The 20,441-nt window shown below is 38.2% G+C and overlaps 1 protein-coding gene across 1 annotated transcript in view; it reads left to right on the forward strand.

Moving 5' to 3' along the window:
- Nucleotides 1-355: 355 nt before the first annotated feature.
- The window catches only part of LOC134822194 (uncharacterized), a 30,344-nt gene continuing 10,258 nt past the window's right edge, over nt 356-20,441 (forward strand). Inside the window, exons 1-11 of the mRNA XM_063833106.1 lie at nt 356-452; nt 589-696; nt 5,986-6,031; nt 6,307-6,410; nt 8,346-8,639; nt 9,098-9,228; nt 10,193-10,314; nt 10,440-10,543; nt 10,851-10,977; nt 14,579-14,712; nt 15,071-15,206. Of these exons, the coding sequence (XP_063689176.1) occupies nt 370-452; nt 589-696; nt 5,986-6,031; nt 6,307-6,410; nt 8,346-8,639; nt 9,098-9,228; nt 10,193-10,314; nt 10,440-10,543; nt 10,851-10,977; nt 14,579-14,712; nt 15,071-15,206 (1,389 nt within the window). The 5' untranslated portion in view covers nt 356-369. The remainder of the gene's footprint in view (nt 453-588; nt 697-5,985; nt 6,032-6,306; nt 6,411-8,345; nt 8,640-9,097; nt 9,229-10,192; nt 10,315-10,439; nt 10,544-10,850; nt 10,978-14,578; nt 14,713-15,070; nt 15,207-20,441) is intronic.

Consider the following 20,441-nt stretch of genomic DNA (forward strand, 5'->3'; position numbering starts at 1 on the left):
TCTCTGGATTTACGATTGTGCTCTGCCAATTGCATCACTTGATTTAATTTATTGTATATAATATATAATACTGTTTGACATTATATATATACTATGGTTTTAAGAATTTTATGACATTGAGTTAAAACAGTGAAATTTCGGCCGTTGAAAGCAGAAATTTGAATATGTCCTACCGGAAGGACATATTCAAAATTTTCATTGCATCAAAGTTTTCTCCGGATATGCAGAACGGCAGAAAAGCTCCTCTTCAAAAATCTTCCAATCTGATCAAAAATGTGATGGTCTTTCCTCCCTGATAATTTATTGAATACTGAAACAAAAATTATATTTCAACATTATTGACATACAAATTATTTTAGTTTGAATGTGATGCCAGGGAGACACAATCTACTCGAGGCAAATGATGACATGGGGTCTGAAGATGGATATTACGAAGATGATTACTTACCAAAGTAAGATGATTTCTTAAGTTACTGAACATTGATTTTTAAAGACCCTTGCTATGAGTAATTTGATTTACAATTATATGTGATACTGAAAAGATTCCACCATTCACAATTATTTTAAAATAACTTTTTTGTATTTCAGGGTAGATAATCTCCGAGCAGATGGTTACGAGGAGGAGTTTAAGAAAGCTATTTCAGTTCTTGAACAGAAGCACAAACACCCCAGAAATGGAGAAGTTCACAACATTTGGTGAGAAATGAGCAAATAAATACAGAAATTGTACAGTTATACAGTATTATACGTACAATATAGCCTGAAATCTAGTCATGACAGCTCATCGTAAAAAACCTTAAAGTTGTGATGTTTTGTTTTACACATAAAAGAAGTCCATGTTTATGAAGGAGCATGCGCAATGCACATGCAGATATATTTACATATGTTGGCTTCAGAATCATGCGATAGTTATATATAAATATAGAATATGTTATATAAAATAGTTAGCTGATGTTTGATATAAAATGAACGAGTAATTGTTATTAATTATTATTCAGCTGTTATTACTTATGTAAATAAGTAATAACATATAATTTTACCGTATAAACTAGCAACCTACTTAAATTTAAAGTAGAATGTTAGAGTGCAGACAATTCTAGTCAAAGCAACATTCATTACCCGAAGTACGTCTCTCTGTATCCTAGGATGGAAAAGATTAGTAATAACATTTAGTTTACAAAGGATAAATGTAATGCATTATAAATTATACATAAATCACAACGCTATATGCACACTGCATTTAATGTAGGTGCGTGTGTATGTTTTGACTACTTCCTTGTGTACAGAAATATAACAAAGACCAAGGTATTTCACTCTACTACTACAACGCATGTTTATAAACAAGCGTTGTATAATTTGTTTATAATTCGTTTATAATTATAATTTGTTTATCGTCTAGTACCATGTAAAATGTAAACTGCCTCAACTTTGCCTTGATTTATACTAGACTCTCCTTCAACAGGAAATACCTATATTTTGCAGATCCTTTAGTGATGAGATGATATAACATTATACATAGTGCTCTGCAAACACACTAACCTAGGATCTGTCTAAAACAGCAAACTTTAACCTTTAATATCTCTTATTAAACTTGGTAGTGTTTAGTAGGTCCGAGCATCACAAGTCACAACTCTCGACAGACAAAGTGAAACAAGCAAATGACTGGTGGAAAATAAATGAATTATAATCGACGTTTCGGCACTCATTGGCCTTTTACTAAGATTACTGATTATAAGTTACGAGGGTCTCGCTTAGGTAGGCGAGCCCAATTATAGGAACTAAACAAGTAAGTAAGGTGGACCCCAACTAAACAGTAGTTTAAATAATATGCAGCTCTATAAAAAATAATGCATCCAAACAAGAGCTTACAATATCAAGTCAATTATTTCATTTAGGTTTCACCAGTCATTTGGCTTGTTTCACTTTGTCTGTCGAGTGCAGTGATGCTCGCTACTAAACACTACAATGTAAATTAGTTAGTTACATCTTATACAATGTCCTTGTCGCATAGGAGCGGGGGTAGTGAATACTGTGTTTCGTTCAGTTGAAGTCTGCAAATAATCAAAGTCATGACACGGAAAAATCTCTTTTACAGGCAAGTAAAACTAGACAGAATAAGGAATAAGTAAAACTAGACGATTAGCACACTAACCACTATCAACCAAATGCCACATTTTTCACTGCGCATTCACTGTCATATTGATAGCACTATACTATCGACTCTGCACTGCCCACTAATCGTTAATCCAACACAAGTAGCTTATAAAATAGTGCGTGTGATCATCTGTCGTATCAAATCAAATTATTTTTTACTATGTTTTTCACTATTTTTCACTATGTAGGACTAACCCCCCTACAGCTAGTATAATAGCGGCTCGGCACAGAGTGGCTTAGGGTTACTGAAAAGGAGATAAGCACCTCAGGCCATCCCAACGTTCGGGAGAGACCTTGTTGTATTGTATTGTATGTTAATAAATCATGATATGCAAGTTTTAATTTTTAAAGTTTAAAAAAAAAATGAATAAGCGTACGTATATCATAATTTTAAATTCTCATATTTACGTATATTAAATACAATTATATTGTTATGTATCATATGATTTTTTAATCATTGGCCGGTGTACCAAAAACCGGTCCCCAAACAAACAAAGTACACACCACGCTCTCTTATAAGTTTTTCAAAGCATCTTAATTAAATTCTAAAATTTTGCAACTCGAATGAAATAAATATTCAATAAATTAGATATAGAAAATGGTGCTTGATAGGAAATAGAAAGTATCTTCCAGCATCAGTAACTTAATGTGCGGATAGTAGGATGCAGATAGTAGGATGTAGGATGCGGATAGTAGGATGCAGATAGTAGGATGTAGGATGTGGATAGTAGGATGTAGGATGCAGATAGTAGGATGTAGGATGCGGATAGTAGGATGCAGATAGTAGGATGTAGGATGTGGATAGTAGGATGTAGGATGCGGATAGTAGGATGTAGGATGTGGATAGTAGGATGCAGATAGTAGGATGTAGGATGCGGATAGTAGGATGCAGATAGTAGGATGTAGGATGTGGATAGTAGGATGTAGGATGCGGATAGTAGGATGTAGGATGCGGATAGTAGGATGTAGGATGTGGATAGTAGGATGTAGGATGTGGATAGTAGGATGCAGATAGTAGGATGTAGGATGCGGATAGTAGGATGCAGATAGTAGGATGTAGGATGTGGATAGTAGGATGTAGGATGCGGATAGTAGGATGTAGGATGTGGATAGTAGGATGTAGGATGTGGATAGTAGGATGTAGGATGCGGATAGTAGGATGTAGGATGTGGATAGTAGGATGTAGGATGCGGATAGTAGGATGCGGATAGTAGGATATAGGATGCAGATAGTAGGATGTAGGATGTGGATAGTAGGATGTAGGATGCAGATAGTAGGATGTAGGATGTGGATAGTAGGATGTAGGATGCGGATAGTAGGATGTAGGATGTGGATAGTAGGATGTAGGATGCAGATAGTAGGATGTAGGATGTGGATAGTAGGATGTAGGATGCGGATAGTAGGATGTAGGATGCGGATAGTAGGATGTAGGATGTGGATAGTAGGATGTAGGATGCAGATAGTAGGATGCGGATAGTAGGATGTAGGATGCAGATAGTAGGATGTAGGATGTGGATAGTAGGATGTAGGATGCGGATAGTAGGATGTAGGATGCGGATAGTAGGATGTAGGATGTGGATAGTAGGATGTGGATAGTAGGATGTAGGATGCGGATAGTAGGATGTAGGATGCGGATAGTAGGATGCAGATAGTAGGATGTAGGATGTGGATAGTAGGATGCGGATAGTAGGATGCGGATAGTAGGATGCGGATAGTAGGATGTAGGATGCGGATAGTAGGATGTGGATAGTAGGATGTAGGATGCGGATAGTAGGATGTAGGATGCGGATAGTAGGATGTAGGATGTGGATAGTAGGATGTGGATAGTAGGATGTAGGATGTGGATAGTAGGATGTAGGATGTGGATAGTAGGATGTAGGATGTAGGATGTGGATATTAAATCCAGCCCTTCTCGCTGGCTAATATAGGTCACGTTATCTATCAAGTGACTGTACCTCGTGACTGCGTCACTCGGTTACCACGTGTTCGACAATCCGACCATACATCAGGTAATAACAGCACTGTGTTCAGTTATTACTCTGTGGAGTTCTAGAGTTTAATAAGATCTATTTTGTGGAAAGATGATGTCACACTTGCCGAATATTCTCGAATGGTAAACACATAAGATTCAACAAAATGACTATGAACTATTTTAAATGAGTTACAGATAGCCACTTTTAATTTGTTGTACGTGAAATTGAATTTGGTTTTGCAAATTGTGAGATTATAGCAGTACTCCTGTAGGCTGCATTCCTGGGGATTATAGCAGTACTCCTGTAGGCTGCATTCCTGGGGATTATAGCAGTACTCCTGTAGGCTGCATTCCTGGGGATTATAGCAGTACTCCTGTAGGCTGCATTCCTGGGGATTATAGCAGTACTCCTGTAGGCTGCATTCCTGGGGATTACATTCCTGAGAATAACCACTTAAAACTTTACTGACACACTTGCTACACTCAAAAGCTTTTAAAAGCAGCATGAATAAGATCATGTCTTAATATAATATTTAACTCCAGGTATCATTACGTTGTGAAACTTAAAGTAGCTTAAGTTTTGAATTTTATTGCATTGTGAGGGTGAAATAAAGGAAAGATTTTAATGGCGATCAATTTCATCGCATTATTCTAATATATATTTCGTAAAAGCTTTCAACTTGCAGTTTGCAGATAGTGTCAATTTAAAGCTTACGTTATATTTAGAAAGCGAAAACAGCTCTAGCTAGCATATTCCACAAAGAAGTCAGGACAAGAATAGCAACATTAAACAGCAAAATTATTGATTGAATCATAGTGGTTTATGCTTTACCACAAACATACATATAACAAGAAATGCGGCCGCTTTTTTTTGTGCATGGCCGCTCAATTTCCCGATCCGTGATGGCGTATTTTATCATTTTCTATACAACCTGAGGACCCCAGTTTTTACTGTTTATAAGTATGCAGATATGGCGAAGTGACAGGCCGAGCGCCACCAAGTTAATATAATTCCATATTGAATTTGAAAATCGTGTATATTTTTAAAAACCATATGCTTATTGTTTATTATATATGCAACCTGACACCCGACACGGATGTGTGCAAAATAGTATAAGTAACCCAAAATAATAATAGTATGCTATCAATTAGTGCCTAGTGGGATATGTACATGGTGAAATTAACAATGTACTTGGTCAGTTCAGCGCCGCGCGCCAACAATTAGCTGATTCGGATTATTCAGCAAAATAACTTTGCGCAGGTAGTCACGTGGGCGATTACAGTGTACGTGTGCGCTGCAGGCAGGTACGGTCGCTCGCAGGTACGGTCGCAAAGCTACCATATACAAAAAAAAAACCTCGTTCGCTAACCCTTGTCCTTGACTCTTTTGTGCCTTCGGCACTTTGAGTCATGGATCGGGAAAAAATAAATATGAACGTAAAGACGGATTACGACTGTTTCTGAATGATAAGAAATACTCTGAATTGATTAGGTTATAGTGCAGTAGTAAAGTGCCCCCCCCCCCCCTTAGTGAGGGGGCGTGTCTCCCCCCCCCCCCCCCTTAGTGAGGGGGCGTGTCTCCCCCCCCCCTTAGTGAGGGGGCGTGTCTCCGACTTTTACACATCGCGTCCAGGGAGCTTTTATATTGTATAATCAAGAGGCTTACATATGAACATATTGACATGGGTGTAGAGTTGAGCCTGTACGGAACCTAGTAGTTTCAGTTCCTTGTATAACTTGCAGATTTGCACTTTTACACATTTTCACAGTATTTAGTACTTATTATTGGTGTTCCCAAATACCTCATTTGGGCAGTAAGACTGGTATTCCATTTCATTAACTGTCATTCACTGTTTCAGTGATACTCAAGTTAAGGAAAACGAAGACGAGTTGTATTTAAAGAAGGTATGTATTTTGTTCCAATGTAAATATCCCAAATATTTCAAATATCTGTGCTAACGGATCAGGAATTAATGAATAAGACAGACAATGGCTGACCATGAATAGAGCGTATATTTGCATTCGGGAGATTTTAATTCACTAATTGCATTGATGAATCGTCTTAAAAGGTTGATAGATTATTGATTGATTAATTAACAACTCATTAACAACTCATTAACAATTCATTAACAACTCATTAACAACTCATTAACAACTCAATAATAATTAATGGTTTGCAGGTTAGTTTGTACAGATCCGTGGCTAACAGACAAAGCATGACTCGACGCAGTATTGACAGTGATCTTGACAAACTGTCTTCTTCTCTTATCTCCAGCAAGGAGAGGTAGGAGCTTGATAACATGAATATTTGAGAGAATAATAATATTTGATAATTATGCGATAAAATGGTTTAATGAAATTACTTTGTCCAGTCTCCCAAGAGGGTTTACAATGATAACAACCGACTATTTAAGTTCGAACAGTCACGTGGTATTTGTATTAATCCGTTAATTCATCATGTTTTGATACTTGATACTCTATTTACCGCAAACCCCGATTTACCATAATATATCTTATATAATAATTGGTTTGCATTTTGCAATAGAGGCAAAGACTTACCTACCAACAAAATAACCTGACTAAGTTAAAATTAAGTGGAAAAACATCCGGACAGACAGACAGACAGACAAAATACAGACATACAGTATCACTGAGCAGCAGTAACAGATACCACACCGACAATACAGTATCACTGAGCAGCAGTAACAGATACCACACCGACAATACAGTATCACTGAGCAGCAGTAACAGATACCACACCTACAATACAGTATCACTGAGCAGCAGTAACAGATACCACACCTACAATACAGTATCACTGAGCAGCAGTAACAGATACCACACCCACAATACAGTATCACTGAGCAGCAGTAACAGATACCACACCGACAATACAGTATCACTGAGCAGCAGTAACAGATACCACACCGACAATACAGTATCACTGAGCAGCAGTAACAGATACCACACCGACAATACAGTATCACTGAGCAGCAGTAACAGATACCACACCGACAATACAGTATCACTGAGCAGCAGTAACAGATACCACACCGACAATACAGTATCACTGAGCAGCAGTAACAGATACCACACCTACAATACAGTATCACTGAGCAGCAGTAACAGATACCACACCGACAATACAGTATCACTGAGCAGCAGTAACAGATACCACACCTACAATACAGTATCACTGAGCAGCAGTAACAGATACCACACCGACAATACAGTATCACTGAGCAGCAGTAACAGATACCACACCGACAATACAGTATCACTGAGCAGCAGTAACAGATACCACACCTACAATACAGTATCACTGAGCAGCAGTAACAGATACCACACCGACAATACAGTATCACTGAGCAGCAGTAACAGATACCACACCGACAATACAGTATCACTGAGCAGCAGTAACAGATACCACACCTACAATACAGTATCACTGAGCAGCAGTAACAGATACCACACCGACAATACAGTATCACTGAGCAGCAGTAACAGATACCACACCGACAATACAGTATCACTGAGCAGCAGTAACAGATACCACACCGACAATACAGTATCACTGAGCAGCAGTAACAGATACCACACCGACAATACAGTATCACTGAGCAGCAGTAACAGATACCACACCGACAATACAGTATCACTGAGCAGCAGTAACAGATACCACACCTACAATACAGTATCACTGAGCAGCAGTAACAGATACCACACCGACAATACAGTATCACTGAGCAGCAGTAACAGATACCACACCGACAATACAGTATCACTGAGCAGCAGTAACAGATACCACACCTACAATACAGTATCACTGAGCAGCAGTAACAGATACCACACCTACAATACAGTATCACTGAGCAGCAGTAACAGATACCACACCGACAATTTTACCAGACTTGTTAATTGGTAGTGTGAACAGATTAAATAGAGATATTTCATATTAATTGTTATAGGTAGATCTTTTAGCTCTGTGAATTAAATTAACCTTGAACCAAAATGTTAAACTTTAATAGAGGCATTCTATTTAGAACCTTAAACTCACGAAATCGCACCAGTCAAAGATTTGCAAAGAGGTAGAATTGAATCTCATGAACTTGAATGGGGATTAAACTGCACCACATGTAAATTACAAAAGTTGTCATTAAATCTGGGCTATGAATACGTTGTAACTCATTGTGTTGTTACTAACATTATGTTTCGTCAGGTGGTCTTCACAGACAGATGTAAACGATGACGTCAGCGATTTTACTGTTCAAGTTAATGGTGAAGTTAATGGTGAAGTTACTGGTGAAGTTAATGGTGAAGTTAATGATTTTAACGACGTCACAGTTGATGGTGATGGTGACGTCACAGTTGATATTAATGGTGACTTCACTGTTGATGTTAATGGTGAGTACGTAAGTTTACAAGCTCCTGAAATGGAAGATAACAAGGAAACAAGTCAGTGTTCTCTGCAAGTTCACAACAGTCCTATCAGATCTTCTCACAGTTCTAACAGGTTTTTAGGTTTTTAGGTTTTAATACTTTCAACACTACTATATAACAAATAATTTGAGGAGGTTCTCTCAAGATGATTTTTAATTCGTAGATTTCAAGAGCCTAAACTGTGTATGATTCGCCTCTCCAAACAAATCTAAGGTTTTTAGTGTTTTTTGTGATAATTTGCAAAGCCCCTTGTAACAGCCACATAGCCAGTTGTTCAGTAAAAAAGGGACAAGTCTGAAGCCCCTAGTAGTAGTACCATGCTCATTCAATTATACCAGTTACATTTTCTAGTTAATTAAATAATGTTTGAAAATTGGTGCTATATTTGATGATCTTAACGGAAATAAATTAAATTAAGTAAAAACTCTGACATCACATCATCACACAAAGCATAACATCCGCAGCTGCTGTTCCATGTCCTAAACTAACATAATATTTCAGCATATTTTCAACATATTTAACATATTTCAGTTTACAATCAGACAACCGTAAGCTGAGCGACAACAAACTGAACGGTAGCTCAGTGTCACTCCCTCTGAACAGGACTCTCAGCAACCTCAGCCTCCAAGCTAAACATCTGAACAAGAGCAATTCCTCTGTCGGTATGTGAAATATGTAACCTGGTAACATACACTTTGTTGTATCATCTTTAGATGGAGTGTAATCGATTGATTTATCAATGATGTGATTTGTGTCAGATTGAATCCACCGTCATACACACATGTAACTCAATGAAAACCGAAGCTAACTTATTTGATGAAAGTTCTTGACTTGGTAAGCAGTCTAGGCGCAGTGGTGTGATGTTTATCTGAACTTCTAAAATGTAACATGCGGCACTTAGTTCCAACAAAATGTGCTCGAAATACTTGGTATTTTTGGAACGCGCGGTCACCTTGAAATCAGCTAAAGCGAGTGCACGCGTGTTCTAGCTGTTGATTTGAGAATATAACATCAAGATTTTAAATCTACATGTGAATGTCTGTGATTGAATTATCTCTGCTAGCTATTTCCCATCGGACCATTCTGCACTGTTATTGAGAGTGCCTGGTATTGTACTTGTGATGTGACACACAATAGTCTCATCATCTTTTCCTCCAATTCTCTATTATTAGTTGTGATCTATGGGTCAAAGCGGGTTATAGATCAAAGACTTTCTTTGTTCATATCATCTGTCAGATTATAATTTGAGTGATAATAACCCCTTTTACCTCACTCAGAGCTAAATTTACGGATTTAATATCCGATCTAGAGATTAAATCATGAGATTCATGACAGTTGAAGCCAATCGAATCTATCTAATTTTCACCGACACCGTGGCGGCCAAATCACTATGATTATTAGACAATAACCTGTATGCTTACAATATATCCCAACAAAATACATAAATATTATACACACATACTCGTGATACAAGTTATTTTATATTTTATACATATTTATTCATATTAAACATATTTTATCGTGCATTCAGACAAGCGCTGAAGTGTTAGGAATTCAAAAAAACATTATAATAGGATTTAAAACGCTTTCATTTGCACATCATTTAGAAACTGTACTCTTCCCCAGATTCCAGCTGTTCGATGCCAGATGGGTGGGAGAAGGTGGAAAGTAAAACAGGAGTCTACTACTGGCATGTACCATCTGGCACCACACAGTACCAACACCCTAACTTATCTAGCAACCAGGATGTATGTTTTAGTTCTTATCTAGTTACCAGGATTAATCTAGATGCCAGATAATCAACCTCAAACCTGCCTCGAATCGACTACAGTAAGGTTGGAGCTGATAGCTAATCCAAGTATAACTCCTCCAGCTGTCGGAGAAAGTTTGTCAGTTGCAGATCTCTACACCTGAAACAGAGGAGCAGAGTTCAGTGTCACGTGATCAGGACCATACTTCACACCTCCCACCCGAACAGTTAGCACGTTAATTAATTATTTAGCTAATTAATTAGTTAGTTATTTGTTTATTTGTTTACATTTTGTAATAAATTGACTGAACTATCGGTTAACCATGTATTTGGTCCCACCAAACCTTAAAATCATAATCGTGCTTAGATCAACTTTTAAATTTTAGATTTAAAACTATTCAAGATGTTTGTAAATTTGATAATCGATGACACGACATAAATAGCTCGTCCCCCACTCGTCCATATATAAAGTATTCTCGTTAAATAGCTCGTCCATATATAAAGTATTCTCGTTTTTCACCCACATTATTTCAGCCACAAGGTGATTAACCTGGGATACATGGAGATGGACGCTTCAACCTTAAAAGCAGCCAACAGTTCAGTTTCCATAAACGAGTGTATTAGAAAGCTCAGCTCAATCATGAACGACCCCTCACAAACCGTAAGTTTTATTATCGTACAATCAGGGGACCCCCCCCCCCTCCCCCCCTCAAACAAAACTTTATAGCCTATTCAATTTAGAATTGTATCTATTCGCTTCGGTCATTCCAACAGCGATGGTTTGAATAGAGAATGATTCTGGTTTTTTGGTATTATGGTAATATGTTCATATAAAACAAATTAAAAACACCATATTATATATAAAAAATCAAACATAACATAACAATAGGTCAATCAAAAAGGGATGAAAATTATGCAAAACAAAAATAGCTTTGCTATGAATCGTGAAAATCACAAGAATAAAAAGTAGTCAAAACAATCAATACTTTTATGAAATTTCAAACACGACAGTCAAATAAAAAAAGAATTTTTATCAACTATAAAACGCTATTGTTTGTTATAACATGACAAGTTTGTCGACAAGTCCCGAGTAACAAGTTCCTCAATCGTACGTGGGAGAATTATACGTCATAAACGTCCCCATGTCGCTGCTGTCATCCTCAAAGTGCCGTCTCCTCACCATCACACCCACAATTTGCTCTAACCAGAGCCTTCTCGCTCTTGCAGTAGCGCGCGACCACCAAACGACGGCCATACCTGCTCGTCATGCTCGTTTCACCCTGCGTATCTGAAACAATTGAATTAATGTTACTATGCGGCGGGCCTTCAAGTTATGATTAATCTTCCGTAGTAGATACAATCGGTTATCTGTCGATACACGGTTGGGGCACAGTGCACACTAGTCCTATTCCTAAGTTCAGGTGTTATCATGTTACACTTACACTTTACAGTTTCCAAAACGTTTACTGAGAAGCGAGCAAGCTTGTGAACAACATTTTCGTATCCGGATTTGTTTTTCCTTTTTACAGGAGATTTTATTTTATTTCTGAATAAATATTATTGATTTTCTGCAGAACTCACCTTTAGATTTGCGAAGAAAATGTCGGGTATTGAACACCATAAAGGGGTTATTATAAATCAATTGCGACAACCTTAATCCAAATACTTATACACATGCACATAAAACTTTTAGTTGGACAATAATGTCGTTTACTTTGTAACGCTTATATGTTATATACAATATACATATAATATATATATTTGAGTAACCGCCGGGAGAATGCAAACCCTTTCAGTATAGACGATGTGGCTGGATTAAATTTATATCTCTGCAATAAGAGCTTACTTAATTCTCCCGTGATAATCCTAACTGCGATCCTAAATTTTAAATTCGAAATATTCAATAAATAGAGCAGGACAAAATGGAAATGTTTAAAATACTTCTACTTATAAGTGACAACTCTGCCGGAGTACCTGTTGCTTCCGTCTTGTTAACTATGTTTAGATCTTCCTCTCGCATACCTGCAATAAATAACTTGTTAAGATCTGCAATCTAAAATATAGTATTGCAATCTATTTCTAAGATTATCACCATGCCAGTCTGTTTGAAAAAATTACACTTAATTTCTTATTTACACTGAAAGTGCCGGATAGCGTAATATACTAATTTGGGTTACTTGAAAGTTTAATGACAAACTGGTTATTTACCGTAATTGTTGAAATTTCTCCGGAACAACTTTGTTCTTGACCAGAGAAATTTTCTAAAGCTTGATACTGTCAGGCAGTATATGTAGAAATTACTGATGGTGTTTAAAAACAGGAAGGAACGTGCAGTCCTGAAATAGTCCCTCTGGAAGAAGCCTTGAGGATCATGCAAGGATTTGATATTTTGATCTGCAATACGGTAAATAGCATAAGGCAGCACGGAGATGCAGTATACAGACGCAGTTAATACTGTTGTTATAATTCCTTCCCACCTTAGAGTTTCTCGGCCTCGTCGTGCTATTTTTTTAGCTGTTATTAACAAGTTGACTGTGGTGGAAAGCACTATACAGTTTGGGATGACCAGGTATATAACACAAAGTAAGGGTGCCAGCCAATTCCAAATATTCGATGAATATAAGTAATCACATTCATAGTTCCGATAATCAAAAGATATGTCTTTTTTATCGACCAGAAAAAACATCAATGGTAGTAAGAGGGCTGTTGTCCAAGCGGTTCCGCAAATCAAGTGAGCTCTCTTTGATGGCCAAGCCATAGCTTTAAGAGGGTACTTGAGGATAAGCAACTTGCTTGAAGTCATTGCGCAAATTAAAAGTGTTCCGGTCACGGAGAAGTAGTACGCTGCATAGGGTAATGTATAACAAAGAAATTCTCCGAGTATCCATCCATCAGCAAATAGTGACATCGTTGCAGGGATCACAGTATTTATAGTCACCAATAAGTCACTTATTGCTATGTGCTGTATGATGATGACCATATGTTTGTGGAGTTTAAATGCTTTGTATTTGATGGACGCTATAAGAATAGTTGAGTCTCCTATTAGAGATGAGAGAAGCACGAAGATGAAATAGCTTGCCCAAGTACATCTCAGTGCTTGATCCTCTATGCCGTACAGAGTATTATTAGAGTATTTGCTGGGTGTTATCATAATAACAGATAACAGTCTCAAAATAAGGTTGATGAGTAATTGCGATCAAGAAAAAGGAAATGAAAAAAAAAAGTTTATATATTCGGTTCCTTATGCTTTTCAACACCCATTTCTAAAGAAAGTTTTGCAGTGAGAACACTCAACATTAGGGACCTATGACTTACTTACTTCTAGTTACTTGAATTGCTAGGAGAAAGATTTGAAGTAGGCCAAAAAAAATAAGACTACTTCTTTGTCTGTTAATTGGTGTATTAAGACGCAATGAAACTACCGGACTACGATGTATATAAGGTTTGCTGCGAAGAAATTGTCGATTGAATTATAGTCCAGTTACCACAATATTGGTGAGGTAAATATGAGTAGCACCGAGCAGGGGACACTATTGAGGTGCTGGGAGCTCAAATTACGGAAAAACGCTGACAAATGAGAGATCATCAAAATGAGAGTTGAGAAACATTGGTATATTGACTTATTATAATAACTTATTAAATATTATATAGATCCAGACTTGCCTCTACCATAAATCGTGTTGATTTGTTGGATTGTAAAGAGTTGGATAATCTATCCTGGGTTAAGATTTCCTTGAGTGTTTATCAGATTAGTTCATCTGTTAAAATTAATGATGTCAGCTTCCTTACATGTTGCTCCTCCTTTTGAGTGTTCCAAGATTCTAGTATGCGTGCAGTTGATAGTTCATCTGCTGCAACCTTGTTTTCAATGATAGGGTGACATTCAAGTAGCTAGAGATTATTATAAATAACTGACGATATATCTTGTATTGTATCTGATCTTAGCCGGCATTTTCCCAACGATAAACCTTAACCAGAACATGACGTTTGGATAGTGAGATACTTCCCTTTGGTTTCGTCATAGGGCTATATCAGTTTGTATTTATTTACTGAATTATAAAACACATTGTAAAAGTCACTCCAAGCAAGGGTATTTCTCGTCATAGGGTAACGGAAACTAGTACTGACTTTGTTTTTCTGCCAAAACTTGAGGTGATTTCATCGACCAACTTGAGGTGCCCCAGATCATTTATACTTTTACACAGTTTCTGTTATTTCAGTGACAACTTCAATAATTAATTACCTAATTGAACATTTTTCAGGATAATTTAAGCCTGCAAATCCTGTTGTTTGAAGGGACCTACTTGAAACTTCTTGACTACAACAGCCGTGCAGTGTTATCCAGACAGAACATTTTAACCATCAGGAGATGGGGCGTAGGCAGCGATGACGTCAGGTGATTATTTAATTTGATAATGAACTGATTTTGTAATCGATTGAGTTTTGAAACGTTAGATTATTGGTTAATTTGATGATTAATTGTTTATGTCTTTATTAATGGTGTTGTTGATTGTCTGCCGTCTTATGCTCTTGAATACTGTGTACTGACTAGACTTACTATTACGATTATAACATAATGCGACTCTCTCTCTCTCTCTCTCTCTCTCTCTCTCTCTCTCTCTCTCTCTCTCTCTCTCTCTCTCTCTCTCTCTCTCTCTCTCTCTCTCTCTCTCTTTCTTTCTCTGAAATTAATGGTCCAAATTTCCTTGTCACAAGAATGCATTGTTGGTTAATATTATTTCTCTTTCTCTCAGGAACTTTGCGTACGTGGTGAAGCAGAAGGGAACTAACAATTACCGCTGTTTTGTCCTGCATTGCTATAACCCAGCCAGTCAGATAGCACTCCACATGAAGAACATTTGTAAACTGGCGGCTGAGAAACGTGAAGAGGTTCGTTACAGTTTTGTCACATGTCACCAGTTACAACCACGTCACAGTTCACACGTTACAGTCAGGTCACACTTTACAACCACGTCACAGTTCACACGTTACAGTCAGGTCACACTTTACAATCACGTTACAGTTCACACGTTACAGTCAGGTCACACTTTACAACCACGTCACAGTTCACACGTTACAGTCAGGTCACACTTTACAATCACGTTACAGTTCACACGTTACAGTCAGGTCACACTTTACAATCACGTCACAGTTCACACGTTACAGTCAGGTCACACTTTACAATCACGTCACAGTTCACACGTTACAGTCAGGTCACACTTTACAACCACGTCACAGTTCACACGTTACAGTCAGGTCACACTTTACAACCACGTCACAGTTCACACGTTACAGTCAGGTCACACTTTACAACCACGTCACAGTTCACACGTTACAGTCAGGTCACACTTTACAACCACGTCACAGTTCACACGTTACAGTCAGGTCACACTTTACAACCACGTCACAGTTCACACGTTACAGTCAGGTCACACTTTACAATCACGTCACAGTTCACACGTTACAGTCAGGTCACACTTTACAATCACGTCACAGTTCACACGTTACAGTCAGGTCACACTTTACAACCACGTCACAGTTCACACGTTACAGTCAGGTCACACTTTACAACCCCGTTACAGTTCACACGTCACAGTCAGGTCACACTTTACAACCACGTCACAGTTCACACGTTACAGTCAGGTCACACTTTACAATCACGTCACAGTTCACACGTTACAGTCAGGTCACACTTTACAATCACGTTACAGTTCACACGTTACAGTCAGGTCACACGTTACAGGTCACACGTTACAGTGACAGTTACGTGACACATTTAAATCACATGACACACGTCACGTGACATTTTCATTGTTGGGCATTGTACCCATACAAAACATTTATCACCATGACAATATCCCATACAATATAACCACGATATTATCTTGACACTCACTACTTATCTCTGTAATGTGCAGTGGGAGACAGTATTTATGGTAAGAACCCCCATTCTGTGAAGCGTAACGAGATTACCTGATCCAGGGAATCAAGTCAACGTATTAATCTCCTCTTAATGCAATCCACCGTCTGATACTCTGCTAATGAATGAGCGAGCACCAAGAGAGACGTCAATTTAATCGGACCAATGGTGGCCCGTAATTATTGTCAGCAGCCAGTGGGAAGGCGCGAGGGTGGTCACGTGGCCGAAGTAATATTTGCAGAAAGGTTGCTGCTGGTTGAACAAGCTTATTTGGTGGTTTCTGGATATTGGTTGTCATGGTAACGTGGCATATATTCAGCTGTTTTATGAAAAATATATTGTCATGTAAATCGAATGAAGGTGATCATGCTTAAAGCAAATTTTTGCGCTCCCTCTGTCAAATACGATTAGTTTTATTCGAGGTCTTACTTCTAATCATTAGTTGCCATATTGCCTTTCAGTTATATCGCAGGTCTCGACTCTCGGATGAATTAAATAGATGATAATGTTGTAGTATTAATGTGTGCTTGCTGAGATATAACGTGATATATCACTAACAATAAGTAGTCTGAGGTTGAACCCATGATCCTTAACAAGCAGTATAATGTAAAGATCGCTGAGTCACGGTGGCTACGCCCTCCTTCATTTAATATGATTTTAAAAGTTTACTGTGAGGAATTATTTAACATGCCCAGACGAGTTTGAGCAACCTGTAATATTATACTTATAATTTTAAACATTTTGATGGTAAAATTTTGAATGAAAGTATTGAAATGAAAGATTTAAGTTGTCTCGTTAAACTGTGGCTTAAGTTTTGTGGGAAGTTGGCCCAATCCCATACTGTCAGAGACAAGATGTTTTATCATCGTGTTGCCAGTTAAACCTGTTCTCAAGACAGAGCCTAATTGACCTCTTATTAATTTTTTCAACGGAATAAGGGTGTTTTCGTGTTATGAGACCATCAATAATTTAACTCCTCGTGGAATTTTATATCAGAATGATGCTCCACTTTCTGATCATGGGCCTTATTTAAAAATACCAATTTTAATTATTTCCCCTCTTTTTTAAGACGGGTTTCTGTTTGTATGTCCTCGTCTTACCCCTTACTCCGTCTCACCGTCTCACCGCTCATAAGTGGACAGCGCCATGAACACGTGACAGTCACCTGTCACATTAACTAGTACTCAGTCTCCAGTGTCCAGTTACCAACTACCTCATGTCACGTACTCATAGAGAGAACCTTTATAATTTACATCTTTTATCGCAGCTAAACGACCAGTTTCTGGTAACTAGCATCGTGTTTCCATGGATACCAAACATCCCTAATGGCTTGATTGTTAATTACGTACTGTTATAAAGGATAATGGATCGCTTAAAATGTTTAAGTAGAAAAAAGTCGTTAAATGGTATACATCGCCATTATTCGAGTTTATTTTTTGCTTTCGCTCCAGTTTTTCCGTCTGTTCGAGTTGTTTTTGCGGGTTGTCCGACTTTAAGATGACGATTTTCCGTCCTTTCGATCAGCTGCAACTTTTCTGGGGCAACATAAACAAGGACGAAAGTGTCTACCCTCCACGTGAATCTTTTCACTCACGATCTTGTCGTCCAAAACACCTCTCCGGACGTGGGCAGATGGGGGATTTATCGGAATCTGAGAGAGGGTGTCGCAAACGGATCATCAATCAGGTACTTCCAGATGAGATCGAGTAATTTGTGGTTTTTGATTAGATAATTTCGTTTAGTAGATGTGTGGGCATATTTTGAGGTGGTGATTTGAAGAATGACACCCGGGGAAACTTTGAAAGGTTTCCGAATTAAACCAGCGGAGACGTTAGTCGTTGCTAATTGCTACATTATCGGGTTATTCAGACGAATTATTCTTTGGCATTGCAGTTTCATAATATTTATCGTTTTCCCATTTCAAAACGATCAACAAAACATAGACGTAGCGCGTGTCACGTGCGATGTAACCATGGGAACAGTATTACTTACCATATGTTCCACCGTATGACTGATCATTAGATCGCTTTTAAAAGTTTTAATAGACGTAAAACACATATTCTTCCCTCCCTTCTGCCTAGATTTCTACCATCTTTGAACTCGTACCAACTCAAGATACTCACCCAGCCACTGCTCCCCAGCCACCCCCATAATCCAGTCTCCGGAAAATTAAACAAACCAGAGAGATCTAGTTAAACCAGCTAAATGTGGAGCACTTTCCACTCAAGTTCAAGTTTTGTGCAGCTTGGTGGGAGCACGGTGGGCAGCTAGCGCGCATAAGCTGTCATCGTGTATACATTTTGTTGTACTACTTATGGAGGGAGGGTATTTTCTTTTAACCTGAATCTTGTTGTTGTCTTCTTTTACTAATCCCCTATGTGGGGACATTTTTTGTCCCTCATTAGGCTTTAAACTTTTAGTATTTTAGTAGTTTTATTTAGTTTGTATATTTGGAGTGAAAGGAGTGTGACATTAGTCCCGGTTGTTGTTTGGGTGTGTGTGCTAAATTTGTGGGGGCCCTTCTCGGTGGTACTGTGCCAAGGGGTTAGAAAGGGGGTGGAGTCCCCAGTAAGGACCCCACTATTTACTGTGCCAAGTGTAGTGTGGAGTGCAGGAAAGACTCCACTACTATTTTGTCCCCAAGTGTAAGGGGGGGGAAGGTTGGCGGGGGTTTTTTAAATGGATTTCCACTACTCCCTGTCCCCAATTTGTGGGTAGGGGGAGTGCAGAATGACTCCCTAATTTTACGGGTCCCAAAAGTGTAAAAAAAAAAATTTTTTGGGGGTGAATTTAAGGGACCCCCTTACTACTGTCCCAAAGGGGGGTTTAAGTTTTTTGGGGGTTGGGCGGGTTAAATTGACTCCACTACTTAGTGCCAAGTGTGAAATTGGGTGCAGTAATGGACCCCACTATACTGTGCCAAGTAAAGGTGAACCCTTTTTTAGGGGCGTGTTGGAGTTGGGAGGGTTTTTTACGTTTTACAATTCGACAATTTTGTTTGCCCGGTCTTCCTTAAAAGTTTGAGTTGTCTTTTGTGGCCCTTTTTTAAAAACGGGAGGGTTTCAAATGATTTGGGGAAATAGGGGGGCCCATTCCCTTTTTGGGTTTATGAGTGAAGTTTTTCCGAAGGGGGTTAAGTTTTGTTGCCTAAAATGTCTGTGTTTTTAAATGTTGTTACATTTTTTTTTCCCAAAAATTTTAACAGTTATTTGTCACAGTGTGACCCCTCGTTTGGTACAGTCTTTTTATTGCAGCCCAATCACCCAATCTTTTAAAAAATTTTTGATCACCCAAAAAATCCGTTTTATTTAAAACCCAATTTTTTTGGCAGAAACAACTTTTAAAACTGTTTTCAGAGAAACCCGCTCTTTTGTTATAGTTGAAAAACCCCTTTATATATTTTATTATAACAAAATTATACTATTTTATATAATTTTTAAAAGTATTCTAGGTTTATTTTTAATTTTTTATTATTTACAATGTTTAAGGGGGCAAAAGGGGATTAGTCAATGATCATTTGGGGGGAGGGAAACCCCAAAAAAATTTTGGGGCGGTAAAATTGTTTGATTTTCCCTTGTGGCCCCCCTCTTCGTAATTGTTTTTTTATTTTATTTTTAAAATTTTAAGTAAAAATTTTAACGGTTGTGGGGGGTTTAAATTCACTTTTCCCAAAACACGTTTTTTTTAAAAAATGTCTTTTTAAAAAATGTCAATTTTAACTTCATTACACCGGGGGGTTTGCTTGGGGGGTTTGGGGCTTTTTCTATTTTGAATTCTATCCAAAAAATTCTCAAGGGAACGCTTTCCCCAAAAGAGCCCCCCCAAAACCCCATGAGTTCCCCTTTAAACCCCCAAACAATCAGTGAACCCCAAATTAGTGGTTTTTCCAAATCCATTCAAAATACTTCCAATTTTTCAAAATTCCCTTATTTTCACCCGGGGGGCCTCCCACCTCCCCCATTCCCTGTTTCATTCCCCTTTTCCCTTTCATTTCCCAAAATTAATTAAAATTTTCCCCCCCCCCCCTTTCCCAACTCCCCCCCTTCCCCTACCATCCCCCCTTCCCCCCGGCGGCCCTTTTCCTTTCCCAAACTAAAACTTTATTTTTTTGTAATTTTAGAGAAGCCCCTGGTTTCATTGGACTTTGATGGGGGCCCTTTTCCCCCCCCTTTTACCCCCCCCCCCCCCTATTTCACCCCCCCCCA

This window comes from Bolinopsis microptera, chromosome 10, assembly GCF_026151205.1.
Source record: "Bolinopsis microptera isolate Bmic1 chromosome 10, MBARI_Bmic_1.0, whole genome shotgun sequence".
In the NCBI taxonomy this organism is placed as follows: Eukaryota; Metazoa; Ctenophora; class Tentaculata; order Lobata; family Bolinopsidae; genus Bolinopsis; species Bolinopsis microptera.